Source organism: Armigeres subalbatus, chromosome 3 (genome assembly GCF_024139115.2).
Source record: "Armigeres subalbatus isolate Guangzhou_Male chromosome 3, GZ_Asu_2, whole genome shotgun sequence".
Lineage (NCBI taxonomy): Eukaryota > Metazoa > Arthropoda > Insecta > Diptera > Culicidae > Armigeres > Armigeres subalbatus.
Genome location: NC_085141.1, coordinates 426,706,838 through 426,725,776, shown reverse-complemented (window position 1 = coordinate 426,725,776; position 18,939 = coordinate 426,706,838). Strand labels below are relative to the sequence as shown.

Genomic DNA, 18,939 nt, shown 5'->3' with positions numbered 1-18,939 from the left:
TGAATTTGGTGAAATGGGTCTTGTAGAATGCATGTCGGTTGCTGAATTTCATTTGGCACTTACATTTGTTGTGAAAAACGGGATTTCATTCACAAAAGTACGTCTTTTCATAGGAATTCGTTTTCTCTCCTCTACAAAGCTGAATTTCGGCTCCTCACTTTCAGAATAAAGCTTGAATTTTGTAGAATGGGCCTTGTAGAATGCATGTGGGTTGTTGGATTTCAGTTGGCACGTTCATTTGTTGTGAAAAACGGAATTTCATCCACAAAAGTACGTATTTTCATAGAAATTTGGTTCCTCTCCTCTACAAAGCTGAATTTCGGCTCCTCACTTTTAGAATAAAGTTTGAATTTTGTAGAATGGTCCTTGTAGAATGCATATCGGTTGCTGAATTTCATTTGGCACGTACATTTGTTGTGAAAAACGGAATTTAATTAACAAAAGTACGTATTTTCATAGAAATTCGGCTTCTCAATGCGCCAAATGTCATCCAATCAACCATATGCATTCTGCAAGGCCCATTCTACAAAATTCAAACTTTATTCCCAACGCGAGGAGCCGAAATTCAGCTTTGCAGAGCACAGAATCCAAATTTCATTGAAAATACGTATATTTGTGAATTAAATTCCGTTTTTCACAACAAATGTACGTCCCAAATAAAATCCAACAACTCACATGTATTCTACAAGGCCCATTCTACAAAATTCAAACTTCATTCTAAAAGTGAGGAGTCGAAATTCAGCTTTGCAGAGGAGAGAAACCAAATTTATATGAAAAGACGTACTTTTGTGAATGAAATTCCGTTTTTCACAACAAATGTACGTGTCAAATAAAATCCAATAACCCACATACATTCTACAACGCCCATTCTACAAAATTCAAGCTTTATTCTGAAAGTGAGGAGCCAAAATTCCGTTTTGCAGAGGAGAGGAAGCAAATTCCTTTGAAAATACGTACTTTTGTGAATGAAATTCCGTTTTTCACAACAAATGTACGTGCCAAATGAAATCCAACAACCCACATACATTCTACAAGGCACATTCTACAAAATTCAAACTTTATTTTTGAAATGAGGAGCCGAAATTCAACTTTGTAAAGCACAGAATCCAAATTTCATTGGAAATACGTACTTTTGTGAATGAAATTCCGTTTTTAACAACAAATGTACGTGTCAAATAAAATCCAATAACCCACATGTATTCTACAAGGCCCATTCTACAAAATTCAAGCTTAATTCTGAAAGTGAGGAGCCAAAATTCCGTTTTGCAGAGGAGAGGAAGCAAATTCCTTTGAAAATACGTACTTTTGTGAATGAAATTCCGTTTTTCACAACAAATGTGCGTGCCAAATGAAATCCAACAACCCACATGCATTCTACAAGGCCCATTCTACAAAATTCAAACTTTATTCTAAAAGTGAGGAGCCGAAATTCAGCTTTGCAGAGGAGAGAAACCAAATTTCTATGAAAAGACGTACTTTTGTGAATGAAATTCCGTTTTTCACAACAAATGTACGTGCCAAATGAAATCCAACAACCCACATGCAGTCTACAAGGCCCATTCTACAAAATTCAAACTTTATTCTAAAAGTGAGGAGCCGAAATTCAGCTTTGCAGAGGAAAGAAACCAAATTTCTATGAAAAGACGTACTTTTGTGAATGAAATTCCGTTTTTCACAACAAATGTACGTGCCAAATGAAATCCAACAACCCACATGCAGTCTACAAGGCCCATTCTACAAAATTCAAACTTTATTCTAAAAGTGAGGAGCCGAAATTCAGCTTTGCAGAGGAGAGAAACCAAATTTCTGTACTTTTGTGAATTAAAATGCGTTTTTCTCAAAAACTGGACGTGTTACAGAAAATCTGAATACGTACCTGAATTCAGCATAAAAAAATCTATTGAGTACATTAAAAATGGTTGAAGGGAGCGAAAAAAAGCTCAATTTTGTTGGATAGTGTTATTCTAAGCATTTCTCGTATACATCAACAGAAATGAGGCTGTGTATTAAAATCGCGGGAAAACGGAGATTATGAGGAAAATTACTGAATTGATATCAACATCTTCGCGTTACGCTGATCGACAAACAGTGTTCTGCAAATGGTGTCGCGTTACGCAAACGTGTTTATCGTTGATACAACACGTATTTTCAGCCAATTTCGATGCGATATGTTGTATTCGACAGAGGATATTGTCACATTATCTAACGTTGAATGTAGATCGAGTTGGTGGTCACAATCTGGAGTTTCGGCTATTAAGGTTTTAGGGACTAACCGGCACAAATTTAGAACTGAACCAATACCATTCATATCACATATTCAGTTTTCAAAACGAAATGAATGGTAATGAGTTTTCCTATTTTTATATTAGTCATACCCAAGTATGATTCGGATCAGTTTTTAAGGTGGTCAAATGATCGATCCCCCTAGAAGTGAGTTTTTTACACTGAAAAGTTCCATATTGCCTTTCTTCTACATTAACCATTTCGATAGGTGATAATGGCCCAAGAAGCTCAGCAATGTTGAAGAGGAATCTTCCTGTCGTTTTTTACTCCACGTTTCTACTGGAACGTGGTATGTTTTCAACTTTTTATTAATACCGAAGAGATTGGTTTACGTCTCATGTATCAACCAATGTTTATTACAAGAACGGATGCGTCGTGCTCTGAGTGTACTACTTATATGCATTTTAAATCTTTATGCTCTCATCAATAATTACTCAATTTTGAAAATAGTGTCCTGGTGAAAAAAATTGCCTCTTTATTGTATATTCACTCAGGTCAAAGCGAAGTTCATTCGGATGCCTGATATAATATGTCTTTATTAACGAGATTTTTAGCCCAAGGCTGGTTCATCTTGATTAACATAACATGGAAATCAATAAATTTTCAATTCATCACTTGTTAACTTTTTTCGATAGTTTTTTGCCTAATGCTATTCATTATATTTTCAACTGATGGTGACCAACACACATCAATTATTTCACCGATATTGACTTTGCAAATCTCTGTTAAAGTAATTAAGCTGTAATATCGACTAAAATGACTTATGTTTACGGCAGCTTCTTTGAGTGTTGTAATAGACTAACATTTTTTTTCAGCTGGGATATCAACAAAAATTTACGGATCGAGTACCTGGCTGTGACGATATCATTTAAAGAAAAAATAAAACAAAATTGCAGAGCTAGTGAGTGCGAACGAAAGGAAGCTCCTCGATTTTAGCTTCGATATGTCAAGATAAAACTTGTATTGAAAATTATGATTGCGGCTCAGTAACGCTTCACATCAAATGAGCCTTTAAAATAAAAGAACGATTGGAGAATATGAATGCAAACATCCACAAACAAGTTTGACGGTCCGTGACATGGTATATGTAAAAGGAAACCTTGTTCTAGAGCAAACTGTTCGTTGCGTTTTACTCAAATGAGTGCATGGTGATATTGAGCGCTGAGAGATTAGAAAAAGCCTCACAATCCATTCGAATTAAAAAAAAAATAACTCAAGTTATTTTATTACCAAACCTTTGTAATTTCCAACCACTTCGTAACATTTTGGTACGGGAACCCATTGTTTGTAGTATGGACATTTGGTAACAATGACACACCCCGTTACACCCTCAATTTTGTTACGCTATTCATGTACAAGCCATAATTTACTTGAAAGAAACTTTTTCTCAATTTTAAAGCCATTGTGACACTGTATCAATAAACCGAAAGCATCCCTTATTTCAGAAGCACATTGAATTCGCGTAACGCGACACCATATTTTTGTACCTAGTGTAGCTTCATGAGAAATGCTCCGTTTTTGGATCTTAATACACGAAAAGAAAGCTCTTGACGAGTACTAAGAGAATCCAAAATATTACTTCTCCATTGGTTGTACTTTTTGTATAGTATCAATTATACGACTATTTTCGTAACGCGACACCATTTCAATGTCACTGTTTTTAAAGTACAAATATCTCATGAAAACTAAAATTTTCGAAGCAATACAATGTGCACTCAAAAAGGTCATTAAAAACTGTATTTAATTACGCATTGACTAATACATTTGCACCCAAATAGGTGCGATGGAGCACATTTGTAAAAAAATGATTTAGGAGTTTTCTTTTCATACTAAAAGTCTGCTACTTTAATTTGCTATTAAACAATGTTCCCAAATCATTTTCCAGTACAAACATTTTTTTTCTTGTAATTCAATATGTATGTTTTCGTGTCCTACAGATATTGGATCCTGATTTTCAGGTTGAAATGTTGGTCCCTTGGCGTAGAAGTGCGTGGCTTAGGTCAAATGCTTCCTGAAAGAAATTAGCGTGTACTACCTTGTCGATCGCAAATTTTCCATTTTTATTACTAATAATCGAAGGTTGTCTAAGTTTAGAAGCGCGCTTTACGTGCTCTGGATTTATGTACGACTTGTTGGCCCCAGTGTCAACAAGGAAATTCAAATAGCCTTTGCTTGTGGGAAATCTAAAGTAAGGAATAAAATTCAAGTTTTCTTCTTCATTAGGCGTACCGCGTGAAAATTTAGTTCATCAGCTTCCAAATTAATTTCGTCTACACATTCATGCTCTTCTTCTTCTTCCTCTCCTTCATACGGCTCAGTTTCCTCTGTATTATTTGTTTCTTCCCTGGGTCTAAACGGTTTACGATAGGGAATGTTTGGTTTTGTGTTATTTGTAAATCTGCTTGGATTGCTAGTAGTTTTGGGTGACGGGGACGTATGCAGTTTTGGTTTGAATGCAGGCTTGATAAACGTCCTCCAAAGATTTTGGTTTTGAATTTCGAATTATAGAAGCGAGAGGCTCGCTTATTCCATCTAAAAATTTAGTTATGGTCATTATTTCCAACAGTTGTGATGACGTTAAATGATGCGTCATCAGATTCGCTCTTATTTTAGTGTTTAGCTCTTTAATATCACTGTAGAATTTTTGAGGGGAGCGATCCCCTTTTCTAACATGAAATAGGCTGTTTAAGTTGTATGTTTTCAGTATGTTTTTTAGATCCCCAATTGTGTTTAGGTTTCCGTGGGTGCACACTATGGCTCGTGCGTCACCCTTAAGTTTGTTTCTAATTGCCCGAAAATAGTGAGAATTGGAGGTGTCGGGTGCACCTCTCCCACCGTTCACTTTGAACTCATTGTAGAGTTCATCTACTTCTTGGAGCCAAGAATTTAGCTCCTTTCTGTTACCTGAATATTCAGGCAATTTTTTTTATCGGATTGGGGATGTGGTAAGCACTCCCCGCTCCGGTAACTAGACTTTGAAGCTCGGCAATTTCTTGCATCAGCTGCTCAATCTCGCTAGCTCGTGTCTCCGGCATGATGTGGTTTTTGGTATAATAAAACAGATAGATGTCTACTTACAGTAGATGTAATTTCATCCGTCGTTGCAGTGAGCGGACAAACAGTTGTCGTCTTCGGGGTGTCGTTGCGGCGCCTGACGATCCAGTTTCCTGACGGCTGCTATGCGTGATGCGACTTCCTCCAAGCCGATGTCGCTGCGATGTCAAAAGGGTAGAGGTCTTTAGCTTTTGCTAAACGTGACCAACGAAGCACTATCACTTTTGTCACTTTATATGACACTCACTGTCAGTATCCCACTTCTGACACCAGTTACGGGATTTTTCGTTTAAGTTCACTTTTTAAAAAGCAAACTTAATTAACTACACATTTATTACCACACTCGCTGTTGTTACAAGAAAGAGGTAGAGCCTCGTGTGCTGTTTTCCTAACGTGGAATCATAATCAAGGAATTTCAGCTGCTCATCCGGGCATTTGGCATCAGGGACGATGTGGCGTGTCGTCGTGTTCGAGGAATGGTTCAACTAGGAAATCTTCCAGGATGTCTGACATGGCCGCGGATTTGATCAGAAGATAGTGTTGTTTTAATGTCGATAATTTTTAATGGAACTAGAGCCACGACAAGCAGGCAAGCAGCATCTGAACTCTCAGCCTTCGAAAATTTTTGTGTGTAGGTGCTATGTCCTGAGCTTCTATCAAAAGCCCATTAGCATACAAGTTTTACCGTCCTTGAGCTCTCTACCGAAAGTTGTAGCATAATGATTAGCAAGGTACAATTCATTAGGTCTTGCAAATCAACCTCAGCGGACGTTTCAACGTGCAAAGACTAGGAAACAGATTTGCATGAACCTCGTTTAAAGTACTTCGAAGCAAATTGTACTTTCTCTCGGATAAATCAAAGTCAATGTACAACGCCAGTGCTTGTGCCACTGTCATAACCTTTTCCTGATTTGCGCTTGAGCTTCTTGATATATTGGTCGCAAATGCTAGCTCCTCAGGTTCACGTTGTTTCTTTGTTTTATTTGAACATCCCTGAAACGGTTTTTGAGGTCTTCCCTTCGCGATGTTGAATGAAGACTCGGCAATTCTTTCAATATTTGTATTCGGATTGCGAGGAAGATTTACCAACGAGCCTGCAGCCAAGGATGGGATAAATCAAATTTTCGAATAATCGAGGATGATCAAACTCACCCGCGATTTTACTTTTAAATTATCAAGTGATAAAAACTCGCCAGCAATTAACAATCGTTTGAAAATTGTATCTTGATTTGAAACATTTACTTTTACATTTTGAACTCTTTTTCCTTACTACCATGAAACCATAACGCCTAATAGAAGATATAACGGGACTGTTGACAATTAGCTGATATAAGTGAAGATTAATGATTGAATGAAAATTCTGTGTTTATTATCGTTTGAGTAGAAAATTTGAGAAGTTGAGAATTTGAGAAGAACTCACCTACTGTTTCACGTGAAAATTACAATCATGATCGTCTGATAATGATTAAGCACAACACTGCCTGCAGCAGTTGCTTCCAAATAATATGGAAAATAATGGAATGTAATTCACACCTGCCTAAATGGACTTATGTTGTTTTTTAATGTCAAGCACATAAGGATTTGTAACCTTTTTATAATGCGATAGATGAAATACTAATGGAGGGCTATAAAACGTCTTTAGTTATGGTGGGACGTATCGCCCAGGCACTTTTTGAAATCCATTTTTCACGACTTTTCAAAAAAGCTTTATTACGAGTTTTCAGTAATATTTTTATATGACTACTCACAGGCAATGCATTTGCGAACTTTTGGACTACCAAATAACTTAAAGTTTGCATAAATTGCGTTGAAAAGTAAAAAGTTTCCTTGGGTCTTTCAGGTCCATCTCTCTCTTCTTCAGGTAGGTTTAGGAAAACTCGAAATAATATTCAACATACATAAATTACAACGATCTCAAATTAACAGAACTTCCTTATATAGCCTAGTATGAACCAACGCTAGAACCAACGCTAGAACTTTATTAAATTGATTAATTATTTTTAGAGCGTCTTAGAGGAAATGCTACAAGGTTAAAAGACTATTATTCTTCCATTTATAGTGGAAGTAAATGGAAGAATAATAGTCTTTTAACCTTTTAACGTTATTAAATTATTGAAACAGTAAGTTTTACCCGTTTTCGATTAAAACAAGTCGACTTTGATACGATGTGTCAACTTGCATGCAATAAATTTAACGAAATATAAAGCTTTCAACCACCTACACGCCTAAAATGAAGTACTTAAAATTGAGTCGAACTCAATTTCATTAAAAATGGTACAACCTAAAATTGGAGTTAAAGGTTCTACTTCAATAAAATGATAATTTTCTGAAAAATAAAAATTATCATCCATTATTTTATAATTTCTCAAGTGGGGAACAAGTGTATCTATCAATCTGAGTGTTTTCTACAGTAAACAGATTTTTAATTTCAGTTCAATCATCATGTTTATTGAATTTACTTATTTTTACTCAAATTTTGGGTTGATTTTAATGACAGTGAGTCGAATTCGACTCAATTTTGAGTAGTTCATTTTAAGCGTGTATGACGAAGGCATCGCACCGAACATGGAGGCGCAAGGTGTTTCACTGAAGAACAAGCATCGCTCTATCAAGGCGGATGCGGAAGGAGCAGTTGGGGTTTAAATGAAACACTTAGCTTGGAATGTTTAATTGACGAATGAAATTTGTGTGAAGAATAGTTGTTTTACGATTTAACGCCGCCTTTCGGTCTATCCGTTGGGTACCTTTTATCAAGAAAGCAGCCTCAGTCGAAGGGGATCTCAGCGTATTATTTGCTCGATTTTTAAATTAAATTGATCATAGCTCATTAGAAAATGCTTTCGGATAAACGAAGTCGAACCGTGATGATTTATTTCATCGTAATCAGTTTTCTTTATTCCATAAATTGTATCATTATGCACTAATGTTTTGTTTTGTTACCACGTGTGATTTTTGCATTCATTTCTTGTGTTTATTATTGCAGCGAAGAGTTTCCTAGAGTTAATTTGTTTCCATCTTCTCATTTCATTCGAAGTAAAAACGAAGGATATGTATTTACACAATTATCTTGCATCTGTCGTATCTCAAGATATAGGAGAAGTTTTCAATAATTGTATGTATGTAATACGATTTCATTCAGTTGTCTCTGCTTTGTATAACTACTGTTTAAGAACAACGTGTTACTGTATGCTACTTGATTTTGCTTTCCGCGCTGATAATATGTTTTCATTGTGAAGAATCAACACTCAACATGCTGTCCTGTAGGTCAGATTGATATTGTAATTGATAGATTTCTCACGTCAGTGTTGTTGTATTTCCTTCTACAAATGTTTATGCATACGATAATCATAGTAATAATAATAATTTACAAGGCACATGTAGAAATACGCTCATTCATACCAAATCCCTTTCGTACCTACTACGCGATCGAACCGCAAATCGCATACTCTCAGTTGCATTTCTTCACTTTTTGTCAGGAAATCAGCATTTCCTTTTATCATTTCAATCTCGTGTCGATTTTTGCTTGATTACAGGAGTAGAACAAAGAAAACGAATCACATTTCTAAGTTTATTTATAATATATTAACTACTGTAGAAATAAAACAATGTTGTTTGTATAAGTAAACAGTTCGATAGTCTCTTGTGATGGAGTCACTTTTAAAATTATCAACGGGAAGAATTGTATTCTCTATCGTTTCTCACGCTCCCTTCGGATATGTCAGTTTATTTGTGTGTATGTGTGAATGCTTGTTCTGATAAGTTTAAGGTTAAAAGTTAAAACGAAAGCTCGGAGAAAAATCAGTTCATCTATGGCAAACTTTTTCTTCCTAATCTTCGTAATCATTCTGAATGTCGCACTTTGATATGTTTGAACGGTGTACAGCCGATCGGCAGCTGTCAGCTTTGTGTAAGTTACTAACCTTCCACAATCAAGTTTGGCTTATCTTTTATTAGTTTCTTTTGATGTTGGATATTGGTACCTAATTGGAATGTATAGAGTTTCCTTTCCTGCGTGGAGGAGTTTTGTTCCTTCTTGATTTGAGCAACTAAGTCGGTATCCATTCCGGAGAGAACTAAACATAACTAATTGAGGAATGAAAAAAAAGATGATTCCATAAATAGACGACGCCTGTCGCCTTACAGAATCACAGCAGGCGCAGATCTCTGATTGATTTGTGCTAACGGGCGCACAAAAATAGAAATCATCAGAAGCACGGAAATGGAAAACAGAATTTGATTTGCGATTGTCATTTTGTGCGAAAACATCAGCTTGCGAGCAAAATATGAAATCTTTCGTTTTGGATAGGTCCACAAAAATAATTATAAAAAAAATCAATAGGAAGATTGTGGTCCAGGTTGGTGGTTGGGAAGATATGGCAGTTGGTATGTTTACTTGGAATGGAGTGAACATGTCTTACCTCATTTCTATTTGGTTCGTAATCGCTAGCAACAGGAGGAAACCTTCAACGAGGAGCTTTTGCATACAGCTTTCTCTGTATCTAATAATAAATTAACGCGAAAATCACATTAAAATCATTCAACTAACTAGGACTCTGAACTTCAGCTTGCGCGTGGGATAAAACCGATGTAAATCTGTTCTTATTTCCACCCTTTTGTCTAATCTTTCTGCATTCTCCGGTTTTATACAAGTTACTGAATATGGTCTTCCTTTATGGAAGCTCACAGCTTGCTGCGATCGTAGTTCTGGAACTGCCATTTCTGTGCGTCGATCGTCGCGTCGCAGTCGGCCATGATGAGCTTCTGCTTGGCCTCGTTGATGGCCAGACACTTGTCCGACGAGCCGTGCCGCAGGAGGTGCGAGTCCGGCGAGTAGTTCCAATACTGATTTCCCTTGGACCCGTGGCATGGATACAGTATCACGTCCTGTCCGGCGTAGTCCAGGCAGGCCTCGTCCCGACGGATTTCGCCCGTCTTGCTCAGCATCCAGTACTTTGTTTTTGAGGTGGAAATGAAAGTTTAGGTTAGTTGGTATTTTTGCCAGAGGAATTGCGATTTGGGATTAGTGGCAGTGGGAATGTCAGTGACGATTGTCAGTGCCGATACATACTTGTGTGCCAATTACGCTAAGTGATAGTGACCATGCCTGCAAGTGTAAGATCATTTCCGTGAGAAATTTTGCTCCTGAATCACGTAACATGAACTGTGCAATAAATATGACATTCACGGACACTGACAGACGCCACTTCCTTACTATCTACGGTTTTGTGGGTTATATTTGAAAGCATTATCTACTAGGGAAATATATAAATGGAACATATTTACAGGAATCTGTTACCAATCATCACCACACGTTATATTCCGCATCTTCCGACTCTATCCAGAGGAACCAAAATAATAATTTGTGCACTATTTAAAAAAGGATTTGTGAAATAAGGTTGCTGACCAAATTTTGTACATTTCATAAAATTTTAACAAAACATCGACCAATTTTGTTACATTCTGTGGAACGTTGAATTGTTTTACCTTCTTCTAGTCACTGTCCTTCAACTATGGTTGATAGAAATATGACACGTGAGATGATGGGCTTGATGAGAATTGTCTAATGTCAATGATCAAAAAGTTTGTTGGTGAAAGGTAGATTGGAATGTTAAAAAAGCAAGGTCTAATATGAAGGAACATAAAGGAACTTAGCTGTATCTAAAACAAAGTATTATTGAAAAATTACCATTTAATTGACCAATCATTAGTATGATGCGCAGCGAATACAGTTTAAACATTGTTTTTATCAGATTCTTCTTTCCTTAAATCTTTGTCGAATACGTATTTCGAATCCAAAACATAACAAAACTTTAATAAAAAATATCAGGAAAATAAGAACCACGACAATACATAACTCTGGTTTAAATAGGAAATATTTTTATATTTTTCACACAAACGCTTATAATAAAGTTATTAATTCTAGTTTCTTTCAATACGAGGCTTGTCATGTTTTATATATGGTATGAGCAGAATCGAATTTTATTAAAAAATTGCACAACACTTCAAAACAAAAAAAAAAATATATGAGAATAATCGCCTTATTCTTGGAAATAGCCCATAAAGAGTGATTCCTATAATTCAATATTTATTTTACATTTGTCCATGGATAACGCCGTTATCCAAAGCAAACTCACGAAAAGAATCCCTAATAAGCTGATCGCAATCAACAAATACAAGACGATTATATAACTGCTAATCCAATTTATCACTGCCTCATGTCGCAACGCTTCCAAGCCCCTACTGCACCTTTCAATGCGTCTCCAAAAGGATCTAAACTCACTGACATTTGAACAGGTGCACTGACTTTCAAGTGGATTCGATTCATTGATCTTCTGTAATATCAGCATCATGTTGTGAATTGACTTATCCGAACAGTAATGCGAAAACTTTAACACATCAACGCCGACGTCTATTGTGTAGAAATTTTGAAATCTTAGCAGGCCACAGTCGAAGTAATTAATGAAAACACCATCGACGGCAATGTCCACACAGCGATGCTTTTCATCGATATCGAATGACAACCCGAACCGCGTATCCGCACAGGATAGTTGCATGTCAATGTTTTTCCTGGACTCATTGATGATAGAATATCGAATCCGGATTCCGATACAAGCCGTGTGTATCAAAAGCGTTAGCAGCTCCAGTGGTTGGTGAGATTGTTTCCAATTGTCAAGACTCCACGATATGTTGTAGCGGCTGAGACTTTGCTGGTCATCGGGATTGTGCGAAAGTTTTGTGAACCCAGTATTCCTGCATGGGAGGATCTGTAAAGCCATGTTATATCGATTTGGCAAAACTTCTTGACTCGACCGTCGCTTATATAATGTGCTCCCCATTTATAAGTAAATGGACGTTTTGTTTAACAACTTTTGTAATTTCTACAACTAATAATGACGGCGCTGATAAAAATAGTAATTACGCTTGCGTAATATTTTACTAGCTACTTCTTCGAGATATGTCACAAGCTGAGAAAAAAAGACAGTTAAACCTTCTTTTTTTTATATATTGAAGGGACTATCGACTCATGGAAACATCGAGATGTGGAATAAAAAATCTTTGGAAAACTGTTTGAAGGGACCATCACAGTAGCCCAGAAAATATTTTCCAATATGGCATAAAATGTCGATATCGGGTCATATAACATCGACTCGTGGAGGTTCAACTGTACGAAGAATTTAATGACTGTGGTCACTGGTGGCGCCTGAGCTCGGGTAATGGTGGGGCACCAGCATTTTTGGCGTAATTAATTCAGCCATAATTTGGCGTCAGTAGTAAGAACAATAATTGGAATAAATTTCAGGCTGTTTCAAATATTACTAAAATTTTGATGCATTTTTTTGTTTATATCGCAATCGTCTTATTGAAAAGGTTTCTAGGAATTTTTCGAAATGTTTTTTCAAAACCTTCCAACTCGAAAATTATTTAAGGGATTCCTTCGGATACAAACGTAAATATCATTCCCTCGAAAATTTGACTAGTAATTTCTCCGGAATTTCCAGCAAGAATCCTTTCCACAACTCTAGAAAAAAATTTCAGGTATTTCTTCAGGTGTTTCCAAACAAATTCCTAACGGCATTTCCGACATTCTTAAATTTCCCCAAAAAATTCTCCGGAAATTACTTCGAAGATAAATCCTTTGAATTTACAAAGAATTTCAAGACATTCCTTTGAAAATTCAAAGCAGCGATTCAATTCTTTTAGAAATTCCTTCGGAAATCGTAAGGAAAATACTGCGGATTTCTTCGGAATATGTTTTAGAAATTCTTTTGAGAACTCCTCCCAAAATTCACTGCAGGAATAATTTAGACAATTATGCCAGGAAATACTTTTGAATACAGGTTCTTCTGGAAAGGCCTTTGTTAATTTCTCCGGAAATGCCTTAGAAACTTTTTCCAGAAAATCCTTCTAATTGATCCAATTATAGAAAATAAAAATGTAGATTCCGAACATTCGCTCTTCATTGCTACACCACTGAGCCGAAGTGAGTCTTTCCACCTTTACAAAACGGTATCGTCATATAAACACCTACCATAAAATCGTCACAGTTCTCGATACAATCATTGCTTGAAGCTCTTAATCACCACACAATAATTCTAAACGCATGCATTTTTTTTTTTTTGTTCGTATCACTAGAACTTATATAAACATATTAAAATACATTAAAAAATGTATCTTCAAACCGAACAAAAATTCACCTCGGCCTAAGAACTTCTAGCCGCACCGTGCTGCCAAACGATCAGGAGTCTTTTTTAGTATGAAAATAATCCTTCATCGTTAATTTAGGAAAACTATGTAATGCGATGACGCTATCATGTTATTTATAATTCCCTCGATTTAAAAAATTGAAGAAAAAAATAGTTTTTGATTGTTTGGAAGGAATTTGGATGAGTGAATATATCTTCTCAACCAAATAAAAATGATTATAAATAATACCATCTAGCATCTTTTTGTCCTCAAACGTGCATATTTTTGTTTACGTCGAATTTTCTACCGTCCTGAGAGAGAATGAGAGTAAGATGTCGAAAGATTGAGTGAAATTTTGCTTAGGCCGGGAACTGGTTTAAAGTGTGCCGGAAATGCAATCGCTTTGACTGAAATGAGTGCTGCACCTCGTAAATTGAAATCAAATGAAAGCTTTTTCAAACGATGTTGAGCGAGAATAGCTATTTTTTAAGCAGAAATGAAACTCATTGCAGTATTGCACGGTCCACAAAATACAGGAAAAATTGGTTCCTGTCTGACTAAACGTGATTGAGTGTTTAGATTTATTAAACAATGTGGTATAGGATCCAAATATTTCAGATTCATCTGCAAGCTGTCAGAAACAAAATCTTCCCAAGGTTTCGGATATCTAGGTCTTCAGGGTATAGTCAAACTTGACCTCCAATATTTTTCCTGTGTAGTCGACATCCTGATGAACATTTTTGCTAAAGAAACTGGGAACCTAGCTCTCTTCTGTGATTTTTCACAGCCATTCTAAAATGCTGGGCATATATAACCCATCCGTCCCGTTGAGGAGGTCAAACATTTTAAAATTTATTGTTATGTTATCAACGGATACCACCTTATCTTGGGGATCGTCCATAAATTACGTCACGCTTTTAGTGAGCGAAAGAAGGATTCTAAAAGTGCGAGTACTAATATTTTTTTTGGAAATGCCATACAGAAAGTGGGACAATTAAGGGAGGAGGGCTTGAAAAAGGTTATTTTTGCGTAACATAATTAATGGACGTTCCCTTAATGCGCTCCTTGCTTGCCAGGAATCTCAACCAGCCACCATTGATGATCAATTTACATTTCCTATGTCTTTTCACTAAACCTTGTCTCCCACTATCATGTTCACGTGATTTATAGACAGTCCCTTAGCATTTAAAAATGTTAGAACCAGAAAATCTTACATTTTCCCAGCAATATATTATTTTTACTGAAATTTTTGCTAAAAAAATCGTCGAAGAAAATTATTCCGATTTTGTAACTGTTCCGATTTTTTCAACAGAAACTAAAGGACCGTGTTGATAAAAACGGAACATGAACTTACTCCCTAAAAATCTTAAAGGATTATCCAAAGTCCTCAAGGCATACAATTTCCGGAGGAATGTTGAAACGTTGCTTGAACGTTGCTTAAAGAATTCCTCGATGAAGTTTTGTGGGAATTCCAAAAAAGATTTTTTTCCTACACTGAGAAAATTCTTCACATTGAATATATCTCGCTTAACTTTTCAAAAGGACCAAAGTAAAATTTTTTTCATGAATTAATTTGAGTACCGCAATCAAAAGCTTTCATGTTGTTCTGTTGATTGCGCTATTCAAATTAATTCATGAAAAAAAAGTTACTTAGGTTCTTTTGAAAAGTTAAGCGAGATACAATCAATAAACATTGAATATATAACCTAATAAACATCACGAGTTTTATTAATGAATTTTTGCCAATAAACATGTGTGGAATTTTTGCAGTGTTAAGTTTCCAGAGAGATTTCTTAAAGAAAAGTGAAAGATTTTTTAACGGAAATTCCTGAAATAATTGATGCAGCAATTTCTCAAAAAAAAATTTGAAAGAATTTCCGAAAGAATTACTTAAGAAAATTTTGAAGGTATTTCTAGATTCATTTGCGGAAGATTTTTTAAGAAATTCCAGGAGGAGAGAGAAGAAATTTACGAAGAAATTCCTGGAGGAATTTTATGCCTGTAAGAATTTCTGGAAGATTTACCGAATTAATTCCTGAGGGTATTTTCACGAAAAAATTTTTGGATGATTTTGAACGAACGAATCGAACGAACTTTTGAATAATTGCAATCCAATTTTGACTTTTATTGGCAAGTCTTAATTACAGTTTTGTTTCACTACTATCCGTATTTTCGTAGGAATTTCCAGAGAAATAGATCCTAAAGTAATTTTTGGAGTAGTTTCTATCGTAAATTTCAAATGATTTTCTGAAGGAAAAGCGTGAGGATTTTTGAAAGAATTTTTCAAGGCATTCCCAAAATAATATACAAATGAAATGTATCCTTCTTAAACTAAAAAAATACCAAAAGTATTTTGTTAAGAGATTCCCGAAAGAATGCTCAAATAAAATTCTGGAGCAATTTCAACAGGAATCTCTGAAGGTCTGCAGTAATTTCTGTAAGAATTGCTTGAAAAAATCCGGAGGAATGACCGAAGGAATTCCCAAAAGAATTTTCGAAAGAGTTTTTGCCGGAAGTACTGGCAGAATTCTTAAAATATATTCCTAAGAAATTTCTAAATCGATTTCAAAAAAAATTCCTAAAGGAGTTTCAGAAGAATTTCTCCTGAAGAAAATTCCGAAGATATTCCTAAAACAAAAAGTTCATTAAGGAATTTCCGAATAAATTTTTGATTTATTCTTATGATTCCTTCTTTGAATTTTCGAAGGACTATTATGAGGAAATTCCAATGGAATTTATGAATTTATCTCCAAAGTACTTTGCGGAGGATTCTCAGGAGCAATCCCAAGAAAATACGAAAGAATTCCTAAATGAATATCCTAAGAAATGCTTGCAGAAATTTAAGAATGTCGGAAACTTCTTCAGGATTTAGTTTGGAAATTCCGTTCGGAAATTCATTTAAGAATACCTTCGAAAATGTTTTTTTGTTTAATTTCTTAAAGAGATGAATTTTTGATGATTTTTTTTAAACCTACGAAAAGTGCTTAACAAATTCCTGTAGAAAATGATTTTTTTAAATGAATTGCCTCAGCAATTAGTTCAGGATTTTATATTAAACGTATTATTCCAATCCCTTAAGAAATCCCTTCCGAAGATTTAGTTAAAAAATCTTGTAATTACCTGGAAATTTTACTTGGGAATTTCTTCAGAATTCTTTCAAAAAATCCTTCAGGAATTCCTTCAGACTTTTTTAGGAATCATTCAAAAATTCCTTCGGAAATTTTATTTAAGATTTTCTGTGACATGTCCGTGAGAAACCTTTCAGACAATTCCTTAAGAATTTCCTATTTAAATTTCCGAAAGAAATCTTCCTACTAAATACCCGGTATAGTTCATGCAAGAGTTTTTTTTTTATGGTTTTACTCAAAGCAAAAGAAAAAAATGGCGTCATTGTCTTAATTATTCATGCAGTGGAAAGAATTCCTGAATTCTTGAACAAACTTGCAAAGCAATTTCGGTAGAAATTTTTGCAGGAATTTACGAAGAAACTTACAATAAAATTTTCGGATACCTATTATAATTTTCAAAAAAATCACAGATCTCTTCGAAATTGTTGAAAAATCAGTTTCTTGGAACAATTTTCTGTGATCGACTGTATCCATACCCCCATTCTACATTTGAAGATTGATGATTAGTGAGGTGTTTCTATGTGATTTCCCAACATTATAAATTGACTACGGAAGTTGCTTAAATGTTAATGGCAAGTTAACTATTATTAAATCATTTACGAACTCAAACAAAGAGTATTTGAGAGAAAAGTAACGATCACTTACAACACAATTCATCCTAACAATCGCTGTTGCATACCGTATTCGTAACACACTGCCTGCCAGTTGACGAAAGACATTGTCATCGTAGCACAATGGATTGACTGAACACATCGTAGTTGCTGGTCGTGAGTAGGTTTTAGTAAGTGCCATATCGTCACTATATCCTTCCTAGTAACGGAGACGATGGGCGGGGCCGGCAATGGACGTTTTCATGCTTTTCCAACTCTGGTTTCTGATTGGGCAGCTATTCCTTTTCCAATAGCTCTCCATAAGCATTCAGCTTAAGGGTGTTAAAGTTATTAACATGACAGCTTTCACTATGCAATCTTCTAACTACTGCGTTACAAACTCACCGCAACGCAACGAAATGTGTGATTGACCGAGAAACAACAAATATGCACAGCTCACCAAATGAAGTTTTCATAGGACTAGGAAGCCAAACTTACTGCACATGATTCTGAGTTCGACGACGATTTATTGTCCCGTGAATTAAAAAATGTTTATCTGTCATGTTTATATCACAGGTACAGATGTATTACCAATTACGATGTGACTCTTTACAAAAGAATTTTTTGTTCTGCAATCTCCGTAATACTCAACAAACTAATATTAACCACAAGGGGTAATTGACCTCGGGAGATAACGCTTTTCATCGACGACGACAACATATTTCTAATGCATATAGATCAGTATGAATTTTGTAACTCATGCACATTCATAGATGTAGGAGCTGCAAAATGACGAGTAATTTTGTATATACGCAGATAGAAAAAGTTGTTGAAATTTACACGAAAGTAATGCACATAAAGGTAATGCCAAAAAGAGCGTTTTTCAACGATATTTTAGCTTGGATGTATGCAATTTGTATTGCATTATGCCACTATTTATTCGATTAAGCACATTGTTTTTTTCTTTGATAAGTGTTGTGAATAATAGCAGCAGTTTCGAAACATATGTTTGCTCCACACCAACCTTTTATTATTCGCATTATACCGGACAATTTTTTTGTAAAAGATGTTTAAATTGAATACACATAGCTAAGTTTGTCATTTTAAGGTATTTTATGAGATATTGCGAAAAAAGATTCGGCTGCCGGTGGGATTTGAACCCACACTCTTCCATGATAGACTTGTGCACCACCGCGCGCCGCCGGTGGCTGCCGACGATTTTGGGACGGCACGCCGCCGATCATAATTTGGCAAAGCCGGTGACAATATCGCATTAAAAAAAATCAATTGACTTGCGTTGAGCCGAGCCATGCACGATATTCAGTGTCTCGGCCTAAAAGTTGAGGCCGAAATTCGTATCTGTGAAGAAATACAGCGTGGTAGAGTTAATTGGAATAGTACTAAACTTGTCTTATGGAAGTTCATAAATGTTGTTAAGGTGGAGTCTCGTCGAATCAACTTACTGTCACAAATGCTAGAGAGTTTTGTGTGCATTATCCGAATAAACTAACCGGACTAAATAAACGGGACATGATAAGAAAATTACTAAACTAACCGGACTAAATAAACGGGACATGTCAAATTGGTTAAATAATTATAAATATCCTCAAGCATACATTGTAGCCTTTTCATCCCTTTTAGTACTTTGTTCCTGACTGGGATAAAAGCTGTGGTTAATGGAAAACACGGTAGAGATTCAA

At 35.7% G+C, this 18,939-nt stretch overlaps 1 protein-coding gene across 9 annotated transcripts in view; it reads right to left on the bottom strand.

The window, feature by feature from the left end:
- Window positions 1–8,205: 8,205 nt before the first annotated feature.
- Window positions 8,206–18,939, bottom strand: part of LOC134227446 (putative polypeptide N-acetylgalactosaminyltransferase 9) — a 359,233-nt gene continuing 348,499 nt past the window's right edge. For all 9 annotated transcript variants that reach the window (XM_062708949.1, XM_062708943.1, XM_062708940.1 and 6 more), the window contains exon 9: window positions 8,206–10,287. In XM_062708949.1, the coding sequence (XP_062564933.1) occupies window positions 10,018–10,287 (270 nt within the window). In that variant the 3' untranslated portion in view covers window positions 8,206–10,017. The remainder of the gene's footprint in view (window positions 10,288–18,939) is intronic.